Source organism: Delphinapterus leucas, chromosome 4, assembly GCF_059928025.1.
Source record: "Delphinapterus leucas isolate spDelLeu-1000000601 "Yukka" chromosome 4, BTC_Dleu_Yukka2, whole genome shotgun sequence".
Classification (NCBI taxonomy): domain Eukaryota; kingdom Metazoa; phylum Chordata; class Mammalia; order Artiodactyla; family Monodontidae; genus Delphinapterus; species Delphinapterus leucas.
This window is the reverse complement of record NC_143132.1, coordinates 40,672,257-40,697,168: the sequence shown is the minus strand read 5'-3', so window position 1 is coordinate 40,697,168 and position 24,912 is coordinate 40,672,257. Positions and strand designations below refer to the sequence as shown.

The 24,912-nt window shown below is 37.2% G+C and overlaps 2 protein-coding genes across 6 annotated transcripts in view; one reads left to right on the top strand and one right to left on the bottom strand.

Annotated features, from left to right (window-relative positions):
• The window catches only part of ZNF654 (zinc finger protein 654), a 91,409-nt gene extending 82,032 nt beyond the window's left edge, over positions 1-9,377 (bottom strand). For all 4 annotated transcript variants that reach the window (XM_022580533.3, XM_089910399.1, XM_022580674.3 and 1 more), the window contains exon 1: positions 9,088-9,377. In XM_022580533.3, coding sequence (XP_022436241.1) covers positions 9,088-9,276 — 189 coding nt within the window. In that variant the 5' untranslated portion in view covers positions 9,277-9,377. The remainder of the gene's footprint in view (positions 1-9,087) is intronic.
• Positions 9,378-9,616: 239 nt separating this feature from the next.
• On the top strand, positions 9,617-16,600 carry CGGBP1 (CGG triplet repeat binding protein 1). Of its 2 annotated transcripts, none has more exons than XM_089910400.1 (3): positions 9,617-9,783; positions 10,374-10,545; positions 12,485-16,600. In XM_089910400.1, exon 3 carries the CDS (start codon positions 12,504-12,506, stop codon positions 13,005-13,007), a length of 504 nt encoding a protein of 167 aa, XP_089766526.1. In that variant the 5' UTR covers positions 9,617-9,783; positions 10,374-10,545; positions 12,485-12,503; the 3' UTR covers positions 13,008-16,600. The 2 variants fall into 2 exon arrangements, with proteins under 2 accessions (XP_089766526.1, XP_022436645.1); XM_022580937.2 differs by having other exon boundaries at positions 9,618-9,783; positions 10,374-10,578.
• Positions 16,601-24,912: the final 8,312 nt, after the last annotated feature.

Genomic DNA, 24,912 nt, shown 5'->3' with positions numbered 1-24,912 from the left:
TTGCATTTAAAAAATAACCATTATAGTGAACCACTGCTTCAGAGCGAAGCATATCCCACTCAGGTAAGTTGGGGGAAAAAATAAAAAAGGTTGAGAATCACTTCTTACAGGGAACCTCTGATAGCTTAAGTTCGATTTTTTTTCTCTCTTTTACATTCATGAACATCTTTAGTTTCTGCTGCCTTGAGTCTTTTTAAATCACTACTTTTACTCAGTCAATAATTGCTTAAGTATGCTGTAGTACATACCAATACATATGCAGATGCTATAACAGATACCAAATGCATATTCCTAGATACAATATATGTGTATGTTGGAATGGTTAAGTACACGGGCTCTTGACAGATGGGCCAGGATTCCAACCTGACTTAATCAAACCATTTAACCTCTCTTGGCCTTAAGTTTCCTGATCTGTAAAATGAGAATAATGGCACATACCCTGTGGGATAGTGGATTAAATGAGACAGAACAGGTAAAAGACTTATCACAGTACCTGACACATGGAAAACACTCAAAATATTATAAGTTATATACATATATATAGCACTCCAATAAAATAAATAAATCTTCCAGATACTAAAAATATAACACACACATATCAAGTCATTAGCAACAGTGATCAGCGAATATTTAGAACATTTCAACTTTAGGGTAACCAAAACAGATAAGGGTTAATTTTAGTAAACTCTAGTTATAGAACTATATATTAATAAATTGTGTACATATTTTATTGGGGTATCATATGTGTATACATATTTTCAAGGTACATAGAACAATGTTGTACACTTATCTATTAATATCTACTGATACAACTACTTTTCTAATTTCTCCTTCTCCTTTCACTTCTCTCTTTTACCATAAAAGTAGCCAGAAAATGAGGATATCCCCTCCTTTCTCAAAGTTAATTAACTGATCAATTACAGTATATCACTCAACTCTGAATAACTACTCCAGTCTGACTCCTGCTCCCATCGTTACATCAAAACAGCTCTGCTTAAAGTCACCAAAGACCTGCACGTTAATTCAATGGTTGGATCTCATTAGCTTTTGATGCCAGTTACTATTCACTCCATCCTGAAATATTCTCTTTTCTTGTCTTCTGTGACACCATAGTTCCCTGGTTTTCTCCAAGCTCTTTAATCCTTCTCAGACTTCATTTGAAGACTCAACCTCTTCTACCAGGCCATTTAACTATGGAGTTTCTGAAGCTTCACTTCTAAGTCCTCTTCTTTACTCACTCTATATTATCTCCTTATGTGAGCTCATTCACACACACAGCTTCAAATACCATCCACACAACTATGATTGACCAGATCTCACTTTTGAACTCTGGATTATGTAAATCTAGCCATCTTTAAGATCTCTTCTTCAGTGAGGGTACGCACCTTAAATTCAACAAGTTCAAACTAAACCAAAGAATCTCAGCCAAGTTCAACTTGCCCAAGGATACCTTTTATTAGCCTGCATTTTATAGTATTATACCTTTTCTTCATAGAACTTATCAAAGTTATACCTACATACAAAAACAGAGGTAATGCCTCTTTATCACTATATGCCCAGTGCCTTATACAGTCATTCGTCAGGATCTGGGAGACTGGCTCCAGAACCACCCCCCAACCCCTACCCCCACCCACAGATATCAAAATCTACAGGTGCTCAAGTATCTCATATAAAATGATGTGGTATTTGAATCTACACATATCCTCCCATATGCTTTAAATCATCTCTAGACTACTTAAATACCTAATACTATGTAAATGCTACATAAATAGTTGCCGGTGTGCAGCAAATCAAGTTTTTTTTTTGGAACTTTCTGGAACTTTTTCCCCCAATATTTTTTCATGTCCGGTTGGTTGAACTCGGGGCTGCAGAACCTGCAAATATGGAGGGCCAACACTATAAACAAGCGTCAACCCTAACATCAAGGACTCTTTTTTCTACTGTTTAAATGGAAAGCCTTTCAGCTATTTTCACATTCATGGCTGCTTTGGAGAACTTAGGGTATTAAAAGGTTGGTATAAGAGTGTCAATGTACTGAACTTTAGGATCTTATGTAGCACTTTATACAGATTGACCTCCTCTCATGTTTAGTTGCCACCAAGTGCTCCACCATAGCTCTAACCAGGTGATGTTGACTGGGTCTCATCCTAGAGAGCAGACCCAAACTGAATAGAGTGTACTGCTGAAATGATGAACTGACCTGTCAGAGAAATAAGGAGCTAAAAAATAAATGTGATATATATTACATGAAAGTTGAAGATTACCTTGTATTAGATTCATTCGAAATTACAAACCTTAAAAATGCTCTCCAAAACAGACTAGGTACTGCTGTATTTACAGCATAACTAGAATTAATATTTAGTTAAATAAATTACATTAGATCTTAAATGGCCTAATAGCCTTTCCATTACATTTTTTAATATAAATTTATTTTTTTATTTTTGGCTGTGTTGGGTTTTCGTTGCTGTGTGCAGGCTTTCTCTAGTTGTGGTGAGTGGGGGCTACTCTTCGTGTGGTGCGCAGGCTTCTCCTTGTGGTGGCTTCTCTTGTTGTGGAGCATGGGCTCTAGGGGTGCATCCTTCAGTAGTTGTGGCACACGGGCCCAGTATTTGTAGCGCACGGGCTCTAGAGCACAGGCTCAGTAGCTGTGGCATGCGGGCTCAGTAGTTGTAGCACACAGGCTCCAGAGCACAGGCTCAGTAGTTGTGGCGCACAGGCTTAGTTGCTCCGCAGCATGTGGGATCTTCCCAGACCAGGGCTCGAACCCATGTCCCCTGCATTGGCAGGCGGATTCTTAACCACTGCACCACGAAGGAAGTCCGTCCATTATATGTTAATATACATTTTAAATGGCATATTAATTGACCATATTTTATTGATCATGTTTTATTTTTTCAAATACCTCACCAGACACACATTTTACCATAGCTTTCTTAAATTTAATTTAAAGTTTTCTTTTTTGCTTTTGTTTGTAAATGCTAAGGTATAGTTTACCACATTTTGGCACGAAAATCAAAAAGTTTCTGTGCCAACAATAACAGTAAAATTGGTGCCCTCTCTTTGGCAGAACTGCAAAATAATGGTATCACTAAAAATTTTAAAGCAATGAACTTCATTTAAAAATATTTTCTTCTACCATCTTACCTATAAAAATTGAGATAAATTTCTTTAAGCCAATGTCATGAGTGCTTATTAGAAAGCAGTAATGAACATATATTTTAATGCAAGGCTGTGTATAAAGAGGTTACATAAGTTTAGGATCTCATTGGTTAACCTAAAATGACCTTCATAAATTCACTTAACCAACTCATTAAAAAAAAAAAAAAAAGCATTTCACTTATTTCTGAGAAACAAGGAGTTAAAATTTCATCATGCTCAAAATATTCTTGCATTTATTCACAGAAAATAAGCAATCTGTGAAATAGGGAGAGAAAAAAATAAAATGTGTTTTTTATATTTTTCCTATGATTATAAAGATAGTAGGTTTAATCAAGAAAATATAAAAAATAAATGCAAAGAAAAAAATTTAGCTATAAACATATCACTAATAAATTATCCACTGTTAACGATTTGGTATATTTGTTTTCAGTCTTTTTTATTTACAAAAGTGAAATCACCTGTCATCTGTGTCTTTTCAGTCATTATTATACCACTAACAGTTTCCCATATGAATAAATATTCTTTAAATACACGACTGTTAGGAGAACATAGGGTTCCATTATATGTAACGCTTCCCCTAACTTTGGCCTAAAGGTTTTCAATAATTTGGTATTACAAATAATGTCATTATGAACAATTAGCATTATTCAATTCTGAAAGTCAACATAAAAAAAGCATAAATAACAACAAAGCATTAGCTCTCCAAACACAGCCAACAAGATCTAGGGTTCATTTTGTTTTGTTTTTCCTTATTATAATAATTATAATAAGGAATATTATATAAGGAATATAATATAATAATTATAATAAATAACATGGAGATAAATATCATACTTGCTAAAAGAGCTGCAAGTAATTGCCTCTGGGGAAGATGCAGGGAAAAAAGGGACAAGGAATGACTGCTATTTAAAAAATACTATATTATATAATAAAATTATAACCAGTGGCAAAATAGAAAATCAAAAACAAAATAAAAACACAAACAAACAAACAACAATTGCCTCTAAAATATCTTCTTGTTTTCTTCCTTCCTTATTAATAGAATCATAGACATGTGTCTATCAGGGAAAAAAATACAAAAACAAAAAAAAAACAAAAAAACCCCCAAATCCTAACATTCTTTTCAGATGAGAATAGCTAACAAGATGGAAATGGAAGTTACTGAGTAGAACTTAGGGCAAGATGTTTTTGGCTTACCCCAGAGACACCCTGTTCCTGCTACATGGAACTCAGATGTGATGGCTGGAACTTCAGCAATTATTTTGGGTCATGAGGCCAACTTGAAATAGGAAGATAAGGATGACTGATAAGAAAGAGTGAACGATGGTAAAATGATGATAAAGCTACCATATCATCCCTAAACTATCCATTCAAGACTTTTCATGTGAGAAATAAATGTGTACTATTGTTTGAGCTGTTTAAGTCAGGTCTCTACTAGCAGCAAAATGCAATTCCTCATATTTAAGTTTTATATGACTCATTAAACCAAGTACATGTAAAACACATATAAAAAGTAATAGCAAATCAAAAAATAATTCCAATTAATTCCAAGACTAGTAAAAACATATTATTATACCCTAAGAAACTGCTCAAGAAACTATAAATATTATGTAAATTTTATACCAAGACTAAGAGATAAAACCTGTATTTTCCTAAAACAATTAAATTTTAATTTCTCTAAAGTAAGAGGCATTAGCATGTATTCTATAAAACTATGAAGCAAACCCTTTTTCTGTTAGATTACCTCTTTATCTATTAAAGTGCCGGGTACCCAGTAGCTGCTTAAAATTATTTGAGGATCATTAAAGACTTTTTTTAAGACATAAAGTATCCACTAAGGGTTCCAAAGTAAGATTATAGCAGGGTTTCTCAACTTTGGCACTATTGATATTTTGGACCAGACAATTCTTTGTTGTTAGGGCTGCCCTGTGCATTGCAGGGTGTTCAACAACATCTCTGGCCTCTACGCACTAGATGCCAGCAGCAACACCCCAATTAAGACAATCAAAAATATCTCTTGACACTGCCCAATGTCCCCTACAGGAAATAAAATCTGAAAAAAAAAAGTAGTTGTTTTTGCAAATCATTTAGTGCTTCATCAGGAACATTTGGCTTTTCTAGTAAATAAAAGAATTTTAGAATTGTAACATTTCTAAATTCTCTCTAAAGTTGATTGTGCTATACAAACTCAAAGTGACCTACAGATTAGGTTATCTCTAATGTCCCTCTTAAACCTTCAGAGGATTTCACATGAAAGAAATATTAATAGCTTCTATCTATTTAAGCCTATCTATGTGCTAGGTATAGTACTGAGCACTTCATGTTCATTCTCTCTATACTCCTGACATCCTCGTGGGATGGCTACTTAACCCCACTGTAATAAAAAATAATTTTAAAATCTATTTTAGTCAACAAATCAAAGTGCTTCCAGAAATAATTATTTATCATTCATTACATTCACTCTGGCACTGAACTAAGAAGGTACCTTTACTTGCTTAATTTACAATTTATGATAAAAAATATTTCAATATATCTAGCAACAAAATTAAGTTGAATTACCACAAACTTCAGGAATTGGGGAAATGTTCACAGCCCCTAACAAGTCAGAGAAATAATAATTAACTGTTTCTTGGAATATTTTTTATACTGTGGCATAATGAAAGAGCACTTTTTAAATTTCTCTTCCATGATTCCCTGAGTTCTTTCAGTAACCTTTTTTTTTCTCCTTTGTACAACTTGACAAAAAAAAAATCACTTTATAATTATTTGAGGATTCATCTGTAATTTCAATCTGTTGTTCAGGAGAAATTGAAGGCTGGGTCCAAAATCCCAGCTTCTTCACCTGACAAATTAACTTCTTCAGGCCTCAATTTCAACTATGTAACTTGCATAACAAGACCTATCTGAAGGCCTTAAGAGTTAGTAGGTCCTCAATAAAAATTACATTCCTCTTCCTTTCATCCTGAAATTAAATATCAGCTAAGTGCCAATTCTATTTAAGTAATTGTTGAGAGTCCACTAATAAGAGCAAAGGGAGGATATGATGGGGCAGTTAGTCTAACATTATTCAATGTAACTGGAAATGAACACATTCAATCTCCCAAATCCATCATCTCAAAAATGCTGTAGCCTAAGCCCTTAGTTTGAGATTTTTAATTACTATGCTTGTATTGTTTCTCAAATAGAAAAGTATATCATCAAATACACTGAGTACATGCATAATTTTTCACTTATATTATCTATAAGTGAAATAGATAGCAGCAAAATGCAATTCCTTTTTACTTTTCCCTGTGGTAAAAGACACAGAACCATTTTTGAAAAGAAGTGTTCCTTCCTCTCCCTTCACCCACACAGCTAACTGCCAAGAAATTTTGATTCATATTTCTCTCTAAAAGGAGGAAGATAAATTGGAGCCTTTCTTCTCAACTTCACAAGGCTCTGTGTATAATTCATATATTTAGTTAACTGTCACCAACCCAAGTGCATATTATCCATTTTATGGATTACTCACAATTAAGTCATTTACTAATGAAGGCAAGTTACCCTCAGCGAACATTAGCAAACCAAACGTTTAAAAAGAAACAATCTTTAGGAATTAGATTATATAATCTACTGCTTCCCTCACTGGCAAATAAAACAGAATTACTATACTAGAATTTTGTTAATCAGTCGGTAAAATTCAACTTAATACAGGTAATCTTTTATTCTATCTAAGTTTTAATACAAAAAAGGACTTCACAAACCTCACCTACAAGGTGGAACCAGACAAGAACTCTAAGAAGAGATCGTTTGGTAATCTAGAGTATTATAAAATATGTTATAAGGGTTCAGGTAAAAGTTGGTAACATGAAAGTATATCAATGTAACACTCATAATTTAGCAATATAAAATAAAAGTTCATTAAGTTCTTCCTGTTTAGTTTTGCTTCCTTGGATATTTTAGGAGGTAGTGGAGTTTTATAAAACAGTCAACTTCATTTGTTCTTAAAATAATTTACTGTCACTATTCGGACACTGCATTTCACAAACTAAATTTATTCATTTGTTCTTAAAGTTGATTTCAAGAAACAGAATAAGAGTAATTAAGAGTTCTCCAAAAATGTTCTGGCCCTCAAATTAAATTTCCCATTCTACAGAAAGTAAGGGTTATCTGTTCAGGTAAATTTACAAAGCTAAATGTAACCAAAGCCAAGTTGCTCATTAATGATATACAAGCAAAATACAGAAAAAGATAAAAAGACTTTCTGCCTATGACTATATTAAAAAGAGCAACTGTAACCTAATTTTTCAGAAGTTTAAAACTCCTGTAGATACAAAGTCTACTGATAACATGGTTTCTAGATATAAAACATAGAAGACAAGCTCTGTAAAGACACTGAACCTCTAAATCCTGAATGCCAATACCAACAAAAAAATTTTTAATAAAGTCACTAAATAGAGAGCAATGCCAAAGAAAATTGACATACCCTTTACACCAAGACAATTTCCACTGTCAAACCAACTTATCTATTGGGGGAAGGGGGGATGAAATCAAAAAACAGTTTAAAGTATTAAAAACTTACCTGAATATGTCAACCCCAGCCTTTTTCTTTCAATACTTGGAAATACATAAAATCAAATTTCAGCAAACATTATGCCCACTTCTGCTTAACTTTATTTCCTATTTGTTAACCGGAATGAAATTAATGGCTTACTTTAATTAATATGTAAAGGATCCAAACCCTTAAGGATCCAAACATATTTTACATATTCATTCCTTTAATTACTATCCCTATTTGACAGAAGAGGAAAGAAACTAAGGCACAAAGAGGTGAAGTAATTTGTTCAAGGTAACACAGCTAGAAGTAGTAGAGCCATGACTTGAACGCTATATAGCCAAGATAATAAACAAATAAAGGAATGGGGTGGAAAAGGAGCAGTTAAATTTTTTTTCCAACAGAGTTTTCAAAGTAAGAGTGTTGTGAAAGAGAACAAAATGTTTAAACTATAAATATATGTAGATGTGAATGCAGATAACACAAATTTTACCCCTACACAAGTACTTTGGTGCTTTAATATTTGATTATGGTCAAACATTCTAAACTACATCAAATTTTAGTGGCAGTCAACGAAGTAAATAATTTACTGTCACTTTTCAGACACTTTTTTTTTAACAAGCTAAATAAAATACACTATAATTTAAAGGAAGGGGGGTGGTGGTGATGTAACTGGAGCAATAGTTTCAGGAAAGCTACTTTCTCTATTAGCAGTTAATTAGAAAAAAGCTTGCGTGTATCGGGGAAAAGGGTAAGAAAAGGAAAGATGACAATCCCACTGCCTTAACCCCACCTCCCAAAAAAGTAACTAAGTCACTGTGGGTCAGCGCCTAAACCAACTGGAGAACCGGCCCAGCGGGGTCTCGCGAAGAGATGACAGGAGACCCTAGCAGAGGGGGAGGGGTGGCGATGACAGAAGAGGGGGCGGTAAAGAGATGGCAAGCCTCCCATCTCCGGAAAAGGGGAGAATACGGGGGCAAGGGGCGGAGAAGGGAAGGCAGGAAATGTTGCCAGAGATTCCAAATGAGGTGACAAGAAACCGGGTAGGAAACACAAGAAAGGCGGGACCCTCGGGCAGAAAGGGGTCTGTTTGGGGCAGAAGAGGCTTGTCAGTACAGAGCTTTCCTGCCAGCTGGCCCTCCTCTCCAGCCCCTCCACCCCCGACAAACTCTCACTTTCTCAGCAACCCTAAACCTGCGCAGGTCATCCCCGTCCCGCTCCCCACCCCCCACCCCAATCCGGATAGGTGGAGGGGGGAGCTTCACCCTCACGCTCCTTGTTGGGCTGGTGGCGCGAGCGCTGGACACAGCCCAAATTCGGGGACTGGAAGACCAGGAAAAGCAGGGAGGCCCAGGACCTGGCTGACAAGTCCCGGCGGCCGACGGGCGCCTCACCTGACAGAAGCGTCGGCAGTAATCCCGACTGCTGATCCCGACGCCGCCGCCACGGCAGCTGCCGCCGCCAGCGCCGCCTCTGCCTTCGCCCGCAGCTCTAAGCCCGGGAGGGCCTGGCGGGGACTCCACAATGGCCACGAGCTCTTCTCCAAGGCGTTCGGCCTCTTGGTCGCTCTCTTCCTCCGCCATGAGGCTCTCGCCGCCCAGCGCGTACCAGCCCCTGCGCCCCCGCCGCTGTAGCTGCCTCGGCTAACCTCCTCCTCCTCCTCTAGTTCCCTCCCCCTTCCCTCCTCCCCAGCCGGACAGGGGCCTCTCGGCTGGCTCTACTTCCGGCTCCGCCCACCCACGCCCCCAGTTTTCATTGGAGAATTGTAGCTGCCAATCATGCACATATCCACCCTTCCACTACTATTGGCCAAATCAGCCGTCTGTTTGATAGGTCCGCGGTCCGTTGGTCAATGCTGCTCGGCGGTTACTGGGTACCGCCTACGAGCTCTCCCATAGGCGGCGCAGGAGGACTGGGCTCGGCGGGGGACACGGCGGCCGCTGCGGGGCTCGATCGGGCAACGGCGACGGCGGTGGCGGCGGTGGCGACTGGTCCTCCTCCTTCACCCCATTGCACCTCCTTTTCTTCCTCTTCCTTTTCTTTCCGGCCGCGTATCGTCCATTTCCCCTCAAGGCGGCCCCGATCCTACGGTACCAAGGAGCTAGGGAGGCCGAGGGTGGGCCCGACCGTTGGTGCGGGCTTTGGGCCCGGGGCCTTCCGGCCCGAAGCGGGAGCCGGGGGCGGGGCCGGGGCGCTGTTGTCGGCGGTAGGACGAGGGAGGGGACGGGAAGCCTGACAGCGGTCGCCTCCGCCAGGCGCCTGCTGCCTCCTCCCTTGAGACTGCCGCCAACTCGGCTGTCGAGTTCCCGGGCCCACGGCCGGCAGCTGGGACTCGGCCCTGCCCAGCTAGCGGGCAGGGGCGGTGGGGCGCCGGCGTGCTGGGCTCCGCGCGGGAGGAGGGAGTCTAGACGCCGGGCGCGTCGCGAGCCCCGCCTTTCCCTCCTCCCGAACCCTGGGGCTTGGGCGCCCGGGGAGGTGCAGATCCGGGCGCACCACTGTGGAGGGACTGAGATGAGAGTTGGAGTAAACGTTGGGATCCGAATTTGTGGTGTGGACTTAGGGTGATTTTAGGCACACCTGCGTGGTGGTTGTGGTGGACGTTCTTGTTCGTTTTTTCATCCACCCTTTTTCCTTCCCCCTCCCCCATTTTTTCTTTCCATTTGTTTTTCGTGTTTTACAGTAAAGGCATGACTTCCCAGCACCTCAGGGAAAATAGGGTGCAAGCCCAGAAACTATTTCCACACCACCACTTGTTGAAAAACTGATTTGAAGGCATCTCCGGGTTTGAACAAACTGAAAGTGCCAGGATTTCATGCGTCTTTGGTTTTGCTCTGGAGACCCTTCGCTTCTAGGTATCAAGACGAAAAAAACTGGAAACTAATCTGGTAAACATTTAAACTTGAAAACTTCTGTTGAGTTTTATTTTTATCTAGTAAATGATTTGCTTCTTTTGTTGGCCAGTTCCTGCTCTTAACTTTGTAACTTCCTCGTTTAAAATATCTTTACTTCTATGGAAAACACTTTCGTTCTTCGGTTCTGTAAACTGGAGCATCCTCTACTGGGTGGATATTTACCTCTGCAGTAACACAAATATACTTTAAAACTTAAAAGATTTTGGAATGTATAGGCCTTTCATATAGCACAAGTGATTGCGCGTTTTATGCTTCAAAGAATAAGGAACATGTTAATTGTTTTAGAGTATGAAATCCAAAGACAAGACTTTTCACATAGAATGATTTAAGCATTACTGGGCACAAATATGTAATGTATTTCATAAATAGCTTAGAACCATTAATTATAATTGGGACTGACTTGCTATATGATTATAAAACACATACCATTAACTTAAAGTACAAATATGTGTAATGGTAATTCACTGTTTAGTAAGCAGGAATTGTCTTACCTGCCATTGAAAACCTATAACCTAAATAGTATTTGACACGAGAGCCTTGCGTTAAACACATTTTTAATGGGAAAAAAAAGAATTAAACCTATTAAAACTTAAACTTGATCATACTTTCCAAAATTTCTTTGGAATGTTGACTTCTTCTCTGAGGTTATGTCCACAGGTGTCTAATACATAAATTCTTTTGAGAGAGATTTCATGGTAACCAGCTATGAATTCTGTAGCATAGATTAACAGAATACTCCATTGTTTGTGATTACACTTATAAAGTACAGTTCTTCAGAGCATACCTGGGAATTTTTCTCTAATGTATTTATGCGGAACAGAATTCCATCTTGAATTCTATCAAATTCATTTCAATTTCTTATATCTAGGTTAATGTAAGAGCTTAATCCAATGGCATGGCCTCAGGGAACAAATGGTTATCACTTACAACTTTTCTTATCTCAAGTTTTCAGTGCCCATAACCTTACAATTTTGGCAATGATCACAAAAATTTGTTTTGGGGTTCAACTGAGAAATTATTAAGCTGCTTCTGAGTTAAATATTTGGAAAAATAGTGAAGATAATCACTTATTCCATATCAACAAATTGTGATTGAGCATCTGTCATGTACAAGATACTGTGTTCTTAGTTTTGGTCTAACTTAATAGTTAAATAAGTGAAATAAATATTAGCAAATGTAAATATTATTCTTTAATGAAAAAAAGTGTTAGATAGGGCACTTTGCATAGCTTGTCTATCACCTTTTGGAAAGGTATCTTAGTAGAGGTATATATGCATTAAAAAAAATGACTTACTCTGAGCTCTGTATTTTGACTTTAACATCATTGTTGCTACTTTTAATTGCATTTGGCCTGTGTTCTTTCTTGGTTTTTACTTTCTTTCTTCTCAGAACAATTTTGGAAATTATATTCAACTTCATATAGAATTATGCCAGTTTAGTGGCCCACCTGTTTGAACAAACTTTGTACACAGTTCCTTGCAGTTGTTTTCCTAAAATCTGTTGCCCCAGAGCTGTGAAGGGAAAGAAGTTCTTTTAAACTTGAACACATATCTAAATTGGATGAGATTAATACCATAAATGTTGACCTGTAGTTAGGTTTTCCTAAAGGATAGTGACATCTGGGATAGTTTTTTCATACTTTGAATTTATTTGAATTTCATCAAAATCAAGGAATGGACCTAGTTGTTACTAGTAACTTGCTCTGGTTTTGCCTTCCCTTAACATATCTCAGGTAAGTTAAGACTTAATAGACATACAGTCTATTAATTGGAATTAAGTTTTCTGAAGCCTTTAATCTTAAAATGTTTATACCTACCTTTTTATTATTCCTTCCCTCATGAAGTGTTGTTATAACACTGTGTTTCTCTTGTCTTGAAAGAACCCTATTCAAAGTCAGAATGGAAAGATTTGTAGTGACAGCACCACCTGCTCGAAACCGTTCTAAGACTGCTTTGTACGTGACTCCCCTGGATCGAGTCACTGAGTTTGGAGGTGAGCTGCACGAAGATGGAGGAAAACTCTTCTGCACTTCTTGCAATGTGGTTCTGAATCACGTTCGCAAGTCTGCCATTAGTGACCACCTCAAGTCAAAGACTCATACCAAGAGGAAGGCAGAATTTGAAGAGCAGAATGTGAGAAAGAAGCAGAGGCCTCTAACTGCATCGCTTCAGTGCAACAGTACTGCGCAAACAGAGAAAGTCAGTGTTATCCAGGACTTTGTGAAAATGTGCCTGGAAGCCAACATCCCACTTGAGAAGGCTGATCACCCAGCAGTCCGTGCTTTCCTGTCTCGCCATGTGAAGAATGGAGGCTCCATACCCAAGTCAGACCAACTGAGGAGAGCATATCTGCCTGATGGATATGAGAATGAGAATCAACTCCTTAACTCACAAGATTGTTGACAAGGAGGTTACCACCATTGTGATCAAGATAAATAATGTGGAGTATTAAAGTTATGTGTTGATTGTGTGGTTCATTTTTATATTTATTTCATTTTAAATCATGTGATGCAGAATAGTTTTGCAATGTATATATAGTTGCAGGCAAAAAAAAAGAAAACATAAAAAAAAACCTCACTGCAAAACATATTGTTAATTTTAGTCACCAATGGTGTAAAGCAAAACTTAGGGTTTAGAGTGTGCTAGGATACCTGAAACCTGATGGTTATCTTTAAAATTGATGGTTTTTCTCCTGAAATGTTTGTGCATGGAAGAACTGCCCTGCTTTTTTACCCCATTGCCATGTATGATTATTCCTTGTGAGATTACCTAATTACTTGGATTGAAGACTAGCCTAGGAAATTGAAGCTGCTGCCAGGCAATACCACTCACAGTAAATTAAAGGAATTATTTCTGATTAGAGGATCCTCAAAAAGGAAGTTTCCCATCTTCAAAATGGTGGGAAACTATTCTTACATCTTCAGATTCCTAGCAGAAAATGATTGTTTATTTCAGACTATGCTTTACTTGTATATGAGGTAGTTAACTATCTTTCAGTTCCTCACTGTCTTTTTTCCTTTTTTTTTAAAGGCTTATTGTTGTATTTAGTAGCAGCTTCAAGTGACCAAAAGACTAAAATCTTTTAATGTCGGTGCCAAAAGCCACCGGGAATTTTGCAGTGACACGATTTTAGTCTCGTACTATAAACACAAATGTTCGAACCATAGCTTTCATTTCAAGCATCATCTTGAATTTGCAAACTTTTTTTTTTATGTCATGGTGTTAAAAGACTTCAAGATTGGCATTTTAATTTAAACAGGTAGACATTTTATGATTGAGTTTCCTGTTTTTACAGAGAATTAGTAATTACTTTTTGGCTGACAGATCAGATGATAAGGAAATTACTTTTTATGCATTAATTTTTCCACAGGATTTTATAAGAGTTTATTTAGATAGACTAGAAACAAGTTTACTTACTTTCAGTTTTATGTGCTTTGCCTCTGGTGGTATAAGGTTTTTAAACAGATGGTAAACCATTGTCTAAAAATACTGGCAAGGTTTTTGTAATGGAGATCTGGCAGTATCCTGCATAACTGTTTGGGTGAGGAAATAATCAATTCTGTTAAAGGTCAACCATGTTCAGGAAATGATCTCTATCTATCTGAATTCCACTATCCTGTAAGGTTATTAAAGTGGCTTAGCCCAGGTATGTCCTCTTTGTTGGATACCCAAATTATATTTTAAAAAAAATTAAAGAGCTGAAAACTTGGAGTAGAGCTTTAAAAGTCTTAAAGTCTTTGAAAACATTCAAGTTAAAAATCTTTATAAAGTATATTTCTATTACAAAGCACTGACAAAAGATGCCCTATGTGACTTAGAGGGAGTTATCTTTGAGGTCATTTTACCACAAGTCTTCATTAAAAAACAGCTAAAGGGAATAAGAAAAAGATTAGATATTAGGTTTTTCAGAATCGGCTTTCCATGTCTAAGTTTTTTTGGTGGACTTAAGTTCCTAGTATGAGGTGTCAAAGTGCCCATCTCATTTTAGATTTTATGTGGGCTTTTTGTTGTTGTTTTCATTTTTAAATAAGTCTACCACCAAAAAAAAAAAAATCACTTGTCAAAATTTGAGCTACCAGTTTTTCTCATGTTCAGTTATGTTAAAGTAGCACAATTAATGCCCAGAATAGTGCTCTCATTTGTTAAGCACATGCAAGAGGAAACCAGTGGCAAAACCAAAATGTACTTTGCTTTTACTTCCTCTAGTAAAGGATTTGCAGGCAACCATGTTTAACTTGAATTATCTAAGATGGTACAAGATCTAAGAAACTCGGAAAATAATTGATTTTTATAGCAGTATTTTCAGAATACAAAGATAAGGTTAGATATACAATCATTCTAATTTTTTCAAGACTTTCATGTGATTCAGACTGCTCCCTATTGTTTTGACATTAATTTGCACTAACAGCAAACACATAGTGGCAGAACGGCTTTAAGTAGTCCTAAACAGTAAACTGGATGACGTTGTACTAGAAAAATACCAATAATTCACATTTGAGTTTCTAGCAGTTATTACTAATTTGATGATCATTTAGGTCCCTTATAGCTTAACGTATTTCTCCAGGCTCCTAACTTTTCGTATATCCAGTATATCTAGGGGCATAATCCGTCCTCCTGTTAGGATTATATCATGTCCTTAGAAGCGTTCTCCATCCTGTTGTAGAGGCTTAATGTGTTTCTTTACTGATTATGAAACTTTTCGTTCCCTGAAACTGGTTAACTTTACTTCATAGTTAAGGCAGAAGGATTGTCTTAGCCTTCTCAAACTGGTACAAATCTGTGAAACCATGGTTAGCATACGTTGGGTAACAAATGGAGAATGTCTAAGAGGCATATGCTGCTGTGGAGGTGTGGACGTGTGTACAGAGCTCTCAACTATATAGTGTTAGTGTGATGCTATACTATTGGGAAAAATAGCACATTTTTTCTATTTTATAAGTTGTATGCATAAACATAAGATTTGTAATGTTTCATTTATAAACTGCCTTCAACACATGCTTACCTGTTAATAGTGTTTTCTCAAAGTATGATAGTATGTCTTCCAGAATTTCACTATATGCTTACAGTAAATAGTTCCTAGCTTGTTGAAATGTTAAATCCTTGTTGGTTTCTTTTGATTCTCTGGGGCATATAGCAAGCCTGAAAGACATTATAATCATTTCTTACAGGGTGGAAATTTAGAAAGATTGTGTATTGGAGCCTAAATAGTTATTTTATTCATTATCATCTTTGAGTAAGACTTTTTTTCTTTTTTTTTTTTTTTTAAACAAATGTTACTTCCAGTTAACGCATTTGGCCCTCCTGAATTTCAGGGACCAAAATACCTATACTTAAAAAGTTCTGCATCTTACAGTTGTAACCAATTAAGTATCAGCTTGGGATTGTTCTGAAGTCTTCATTGCTTAAAAACTATTGTAAGTAACAGTTGGCAAGATCTCTAAGCAGAAAGTTCCATGTTAAAATCTTTTGCCTGAAAGAATTTGTATGTAAATGTTAATGGAAAACACATTTAAACAAAATAAAACGTAAGGTGGCCCCAAACAAAAGCCACAAACAATTTGTCATTTGGTGCTTAGTCTTTGTAAGGGCTCTCTGTGGTTTGACTTGCCCCAGCTGCCTTTAAATGAGTACAGATCACCTTAAAACATGTTTATTAAATAGAAGATTCATTCTATAATTTAATTGAAAATCTTAGCCTAAAATAAGTTGCTTTGGCTTCTAGTCAGCACTGATTAAAATGTGAATAGTGAAGTGACTATCCTAAACCTGGTTTATCTCAATCCATACTACCATAGACTTTTGAGGTAAATACAGTTCTTATGTAGTGGTATTCTACTTGTATCCAGAATACTGTATTCATTAAAATTTTACTATGTTCATTTTTGTATTCCCTTCTTATTTTTTTTGCTCACGCATGTATCCTTAGTATAAATGTGTCGCTTTTAAAGTTTTGTCTCTGTGACTTTTAGAAATAAATTTCAAAAATTGTTTCAGAAGTTTTTGAAAGCATGTTTTGTTTTGTGGGTCAATAGCATATATTTCATAATTCCAACAGATTAATAAAACTTTACTTAGATTTATTTTTCTACTCGTTATATCTCTTTGTAAGATTATTAGTCCTTATGTCCAAGGTAAAAGCATATATATTCTGTCAAACCAAATTTACATCATAGCTACAGATAGCCCCTTTCCCCTAAAATTATATAGGTAATATTTAAATAAGCTTAATCAGTGCTTTTAATTGGAAACATACTCTAACTTTCTACCTTTAGAAAGACTAATTATGGAAGACAAGGACCTAATTTGCATCTCGTAAGTTTTATCGGGTTTTCTAAAGATTTGCTGTACTCTTACCAGCACTGGGGATAAAATGCATAGAAGTGGAAAATAGTCTTTTATTAGTTTTACATAGTTTTGAGGACGGCTATTCCTCCTATTTACTTCTATTTGGAAAAAAATAATGAATTTATAAAGTAATTGACTTGTTTTTTCTGAAATCAAAATGGTAGAAAGGACCTTAAGAAATTAGTCAATACTTCTGTTTCCAGCTTAATATCTCCAAATCAACAGAGGCTTGTCTTCATTTTTCCTAAAGAATCTCATAACCTTTATTAAATGTAAACCAATTGAATGTGTGTGCCTTTGGGTCTCATAATAGTTCCTTTTTTTCTTTCTGTGTGTATACTGAGTTGTATTATGCACCTGTAATATGGTATCTCATGATGCAAAGATGTTCCTGGGATCAGACTAGCTAACCTAGCCCAGTAAAGACTAAAACTAGGAAGCAGAGTAGGACTTAAACTTGTGATGTGATGCATTTGATACGTATGGCATGACTTCCATCTGATTACCCCTCTAATATGTTACTTGATTTCATTTGTTTTATATGCATACTGTTTAGAATGAATGCTTAGATCTCTCTTGTTTAAATGTTGGAATCAAATAATTTAAAAGTCCATGGCCTCAAGTTCTTGGTTAAATTTGAATAATATGCAATCAACTAGTACTTACTGAGTTCTTATCATGTGCTTGACGCTACTCCAGCCATGCTACTCTAGTGGCTACTCTAGCCACTCCATCACATCTACTCTACATCAGAGAAAATAAAGATGATTTATTGTCGCTAACACAGTGATGGGGGCAGAAGAGCGGGAGGGCATATATTGTTGTCTTATCTAGCCAACTTCTTTAAGCATTCCTTGTAAGACTAGTAAATTACCAGCAAAATAGTTATCATTGGTTTCATCTTCACTTTCCAAGTCTTATTCTGTACAGGAAGAGCAATAAAATTTGAAAATTTCCAAATTAAATGGTGTGCATATCCTTTGAAAATCTGGTAGTATATGTTATACAGAAGCTATCAATTTCCAGATTAAATTCTATTAAACAATGGGATTGACCAATGTAAATAAGAACCTGCCACACATTTTACTGCAATGCCCATGATACATCAAGAGCTTCATTGAATACTGAATATCAAGATAGTCACTGGTGTACCTAATCAATTAGACATTAATTAATGATGATCATAATCCAAACCCCTGAGCTGGTATGTATATTAAATGACAGATTCTACAACCTTTTCTGTTTAAGCATACAAGGAATCAGTATGTAATAGAACACACTGATTTTTAAAATTTTTTTTTCTTAGAATGCTCATGTAATACATATTCAATAGTAATAGTAATAATTTATGTATTCCTTTTAATCTAACAAATTATACTTTTATGAATATATCAGAAACAAAATGGCCAATATATAAAGATATATGTAAAAAGAAGTTCATTTTAATATTATAATCGTAAAAAAATGCAAATACTGTGAATGTCCAGCAAAAGTGCAATGGTCCAAAAATTATGACACATCAATATTATGGAGTTATTCAAGTGCCCTAAAAGTGTGGATTAAAAGAGACACCTACAAGATTGTTAAGTTTCTCTGTATATACATTTATAAATATATATAGTGTATTTTGAGGAAAAATAAAAGAACAGTGCTATGCAAAGTACAATACATTTGTATGTGGTAAAAAACACACTAAATGGTTAAGATTACTGAAAAATGGTGATACTGCATGGGGTGGGGGGGCAATATTTGCCTTGTTTTATATACTCCCATATGTTGACTTACAACAAGCACGTTATCTGTGTCACACACACAAAATATGAATTAGACTTTTATTGAAACTTGCTCCCACAGTAGTTATATCCTAACTGTAAAGAACAGCAATATCACATAATTCATCGACCTTATTAATGAGAATATTAAAGAATTTTAATTGCTGTACAAATATTTTAAAACATCTTTTTGAATTCTTTAAAACTTATCTTTATAAAATTTAGTTGCATATTTACAAAGTGAAGTCATTATTCTTCTACCCAAGTTATTCATTACTAAGTATGTAATGGGGAGTCAATTTCAAAGCTGTGACTTTAGTATCCCTGTACTCTATAAATAGCCTAAACTTTTTCTAGTTTTTTACAGTAGTTGTAAGTACTAGTCCACAATGCTTCAATAATACCTATAACAAACATAAATCTAATAACTGCTGAAACCTTGTGGGTGTTTCCTAATCTGTCAGTTAATGAGAATAAAACAAATGTCATAAAATATCAGGTAGTTTTTCTATCTAATACCTTAATTTCCTATTTCAGAAAACCAGCATTAGATCAGGATTGGAACTCCATGTCTGGTAATCATTTGTCATTTAATTCTGTTCCTCTCCATGAAGGTTGCTATTGTGGAATGTACACTCTTCTGAATACTCTTTTCCTACCGGGGGATCACCTAACATCACTTTGCTTGCTGACGCAACAGCAGTTTCTTTACTACTTAGTATAGTAGTGACACAAAACAATTAAGGTGCAATCCTTCCTGTTACCAAGGGCCATCTGTCCTTAATCTTTCTTTCCTGATTTCCTTCTTTCTCCTCTAATGCTTCTTCGTCATCTCCCCTTGTGGATTCTTAATGCTATTACGTTCCTTTGACTAACACAAAATATTATCAACTCACTGTGAGATCACAAGAGTTATAAGTAGCAAGTTCATGTCTAGAATCTGTGTAGTCATTAATCCACATTTTAAAGTGTACCACTGTATTGAATCTACAGAAAAACAGGTTCATATTGGAGCAAAAGGAAAAAAGGGCTGGGAAGGAAGGTCTCCAGGGAAACAAATGGAATATATATTATTTTGTATTATATTTATATTATTTCTTTGATCATCTACTCTCCTTCATTTATTCCATCCTGCTTTTGATTTCTAAGACCTCTTTCTTGTTTTCTGAACACTTCCTTTTCATAGCATCCCATTTTAGGTTTATGATTGCAGAATTTTCTTTTATCTCTGTGACAACTGTAATTTTTTAAAAGCTTTCTTCTGCTCCTGCACTGTCTCTATTTCCTCCAGGCTCCTCTATTTCTGACTGTTTAATTTTAATCTGTCTCTTCCTTATTGGAAGCATTATTTAAGTATCTAGTGATTCATAGATGCTGATTCATATTTAAGAACTAAATAGCTGATTGGAATCCCTATGTGCATGAATGGGACCAGGCAACAGGTAATCAGAAATAAAACACAATTTTTGAAGAACTCCAGAGGTAAGTTGCCGAAAATCTTTTATCTAAGTGCATTCAGTTTCTTCAAACTCACAGGGACAAATGTAAAAAAGTAATAAACAGAAACCTCAATCAAATAGAGTCTGGAGACCAGAAGGGGGAGCTCTCATGCCCTGTGATGATGGCAGAACCCAACAGGAGGAAGAAAGACTCCTGTTCTTTCCTGGCAAGGACTCAGCCAATGAAAAGCCATGGGTCTGTTTATGATAGCCCTCTCAACTTCCTTTTCCCCTTTATAAAAGCTTTCCCCCATGTGGGGACTTGCCCATGGCTTGCCCACACATGGCTTTCCATGGTTGCAGACCGCAAGTTGCAATTCTCTGCTGATCCTGAATAAACCCATCTTTGCTGGAGAAATATCTGGCAGTCTATTTGTTTGGTCAACACAAGAATGTGAATAATATGCCCAATTACTGGAATTCTGAGAACAGGATGAATAAGAGAGCTATTATGAGTTGAATTGTGTCCTCCCCCACCAAATTTGTAACTTGAAGTCCTAACCTACCAATACCTCAGAATATGACCTTATTTGGAAAAATGATTATTGCAGGTGTAATTAGTTATATTGGAATAGGATGGGCCCCTAATCCAATAGGACTAGTGCCTGTGAGAGGGGAAATTTGGACACACACACACACACACACACACACACACACACACACAGACACATAAAACAGGGAGAATTCCATGCTAAAGGTAGAGCTCTAGGTGATGTCGCAGAAGCCAAGGAATATCAGAGATTGCCAGCAAACCATAGGAAGCTAGGAGAACAGGTCATAGAACAGGTACATAGAACATAGAACAGGTGCTTCCTCACAGCCCTCAGAAGGAACCAATCCTGCCTACACCTTGATCTCAGACTTTTAGCCTGTAGAACTGTGAGACAATACATTTATGTTGTTTAAGCCACCAAATTTGTGGTTTGTGGTACTTTGTTACAGCAGTGTGAGGAAATTAATACAGGAGCTTATGGTTCAATATGTAATAATTATTTTAATCCCATGTTGTTAGCCCTGTGCCTCATTGCAATCCTTTATTCACTGGCTTTCCTGAACCTGGAGCTTCTCTGGTTCAAATTATCCAGAGAATAAGCTTCTGATCCCTTGCTTGGTTAGGGGTGTGGATGTGAATGGAGAAATAGTTGCCTACTGGTATGGTCTAGGGAAGTGGGCCTGGAGCATGCCAAGAGCTTCCTTGCAGCCTGCAAGTGCTGAGCCCCTGAGGGGTTCTGGAGAGTGAATTGACTGGCTCTGTGTACTTGTGCCACTCAGTCACTTATTACCTACCCAACTACACTCCATGTTTTGAAGGTTGAGGAAATTTCTCATACATTATGTGTCCTTTTCCATTTCATTTGTCCTTAAGTTTTAAATACACACACACATACACACACATATACATACATATATTTCTAATTCATGTATTTTTATTTTAGTGAAGTTTTATGAGATAAAGGAGATAAATACATGCTAATCCACCAATTTTAACCAGAAGCCTTTTGCTTCTGATCTCAATATGCTACATTTGAACATCAAAACCAGAGACTGGATAGACAGGTCAAACACATGCACTTCCTTCCCTTTATGCCTCAAATCCCTTAAATTCTGAGAAGAAGTTCATAGTAGCATCATAAAATAAGAAAGGGTTCATGAACGCATAAGACTTCTTGAGGAATCCCTGGATGATGGAAAAATTGATTGTATGGGACAATTAACTGTACAGATGTTGGAAAAACAGTTAACCCTTGAGCAACACAGGTTTGAACTGTGTAGGGTCACTTATACATGGATTTTTATCACTAAATACATACTACAGCACTACACAATCCAATCCTCGGTTGGTTGAATTCAAGAATGTGGAAACTCAGATATGAGAGCCAACTGTAAAGTTATACTTGGATTTTTGACTGCGTGGCGGTGGGGTCTGTGTCCCTAATTCCTGAGTTGTTCAAGGGTCAACTGTAGACTGATTGAGAAGTGACACAGCTAGAAAAACCAAAGCTCAAATGCTTTGAAGAAAACCACATCCTGAAGAAAACCACTGCTGAATTCACAGCAGAACCAGAAAAACAGCAAGCTCAAGAACAAATATGAAGAATAGGAGATGTTGTTTCTGAGTAATTATCAGGGTAAATGGCTAATAAGGCCAGCTATACCTTGCAGGGTGGGGGCAAGATTCTCCAGAAGGCTGTATATAGTCTGAATCAACAACCGATATACGGTGCTACTTCTCCCACAGCTGGTGTACAGGAATCATGAGTTGAAAATGGGAGTGGCACCAGTCTCTATTACCCCTAGTGATCACTAGCAAAATTTGTGCTTCCTGTTCTCATGACTTTATGTTCTGCTGGCCTAGAGGTCTTAGTTCCAAAGGGAGGAATGCTTCCACACTGAGACACAGCAATGATTTTCGATGGAACTGCAAGTTAAGACTGCCACCCCGCCACTTTGGACTCCTCATGCCTCTGAATCAGTAGGCCTAGAAGGTAGTTACTGTGCTGACTGGAGAGACCAATCCTGACTACCCAGGGGAAATTGGACTGCTGCTCCACAATGGAGGTAATGAAGAATATGTGTGGAATACACAGATCTCTTAGCGTCTCTTAGTATTACCACCCTTGTGATTAAAATCAATGGAAAACTACCACAACTCAATCCAGGAAGGACTACCAATGGCTCAGAGCCTTCAGGAATCAAGGTTTGGATCACCGCCCCCCCCAGGTAAAGATACATGACAAGGCAAGGTGCTTGCTAAAGGCAAAAGGAATATAGAATGGGTAGTGAAAGAAAAGTAAAACTACCAGCTACAACCACATGACCAATTATAGATATAAGGACTGTAACTGTCATTGAGCATTTCCTCCTTATTCTGCTATGAATACATTTGTGTATCTATATATCTCTATCTGTATCTATATGTCTTTGTCTTCTTTCCTCTCCTATTACCTTATAACATAGGCGTATTGAATTTATATTGCAGTATTTAAGTACTGTTAATTTTACATCATAGTATTGAAATTATAGGATATCAAGAAGAAGAGTAAACATCACTGAAGGATTTTATCTCCTCTTCTCGGGAAGGGGTTGGTACATTTTCAGTTGTACACAGGATAGTTGTATCATGTTAGATGGAACTTTGGTCTTAATATTGTTTTCATTTGAGTATTGTTTAATGAGATGAATATGGGTGCCACGTTGACAAGGGGTGGGCTTGTGATGATCAGTTTTATGTGCCAACTTGACTGCGCCATGAGGTGCCCAGATATTTAGTTAAACATTATTCTGGATTTGTCTGTGAGAATGTTTTTTGGAGGAGATTAACATTTGAATCAGTAGAATGAGTAAAACATATTGTCCTCCTATCCAATCGGTCGAAGGCATGAATAGAACAAGAGGCTAATACTCCTTTAACTGACAAGGAATCTCCTCTTGCTTGACTGCCTTGGGCTGAGGCATGGGTTTTTCCTGGGTCTCAAGCCTGCAAATATTTGGTCTGGAACTACAACATTGGCTGTCTAGGGTGTCCCTTAGGTCTCCAGCTTGCTGACTACAGTTCTTGGAACTTGTCAGCCTCCATAGTGGCATGAGAAAATTCCTTACAATAAATCTCTTCAGGGACTTCCCTGGTGGTGCAGTGGTTAAGACTCCACACTCCCAGTGCAGGGAACCCAGGTTCAATCCCTGGTCAGGGAACTAGATCCCACATGCATGCCACAACTAAGAGTTCACATGCCACAACTAAGGAGCCTATGTGCCACAACTAAGGAGCCGGCGAGCTGCAACTAAGACCCAGCACAACCAAATAAATAAATATTAAAAGAAATAATAATAAATAAATCTCTTCATATATAATATACATATAATATGTATTGGTAAGATATATAGTTATAGATAAACATCTATATTTATTTACCTGTATCTATATCTATATCTATCTACCTATCTGTCTATCTATCCATCCTACTGGTTCTGTTTCTTTGGAGAACTCTAATACATCACCCAAGTAAAGTCTTCCTTCTTTTGGGAAATAGGGAGGAGTTGATGGAAAACAAATAGGCTGCCAGATATTTCTCCAGGAAAGAAGAGTTCATTCAGGATCAGCAGAGAATTGCAGTTTGGGGTCTGCAACCATGGCAAGTCACATACAAGTCCCCACAGGGCAAGGGAAGGAGAATGCTTCTATAGAGGGGGAAAGGAAGTTGTAAGGGCCATAGTAAACAAAGAATCTATGTCTTTTCATTGGCTGAGCCCTTGCCAGGAGAGAAGAGCAGACTTTCTTCCCCCCTGTTGGGCTCTTCTATTGTCACGGGGTGTGAGAGCTCCCCCCTTCTATTCTCCAGACTCTATTTAATTGAGGTTTCTATTTATTAATTTTAAACATTTCCCCCTTTTGATCAAGATCTTGCTCTGAAAGCACTGATGATCAAGCATCAGGTTTTTATAGTTTTAGTGGCTTTCTCTTCCTTAGTGCCAGGAAGGACCTTTCCTGGGTGTAGTGTCCCAAATATGAGGGAAAGTGCACAGGTTGAAACCCAATTAAAGTCAGATTTGAGTAACAAAGAGGGGTAGGAGGGAGATCTCTCAGGCACTTTTTATCTAAAATCCATATGTTATCAAGATCATAGACATTGGTGTGGTCTGATCCGGATAACTTTGGAAAGCTGTCGAATCAGATTTCCTCTGCTTCTATTC

Coding starts and splice junctions, on each gene's coding strand:
- CGGBP1 (XM_089910400.1), top strand. CDS start 12,504: ATGGAAAGATTTGTAGTGACAGCACCACCTGCTCGAAACCGTTCTAAG.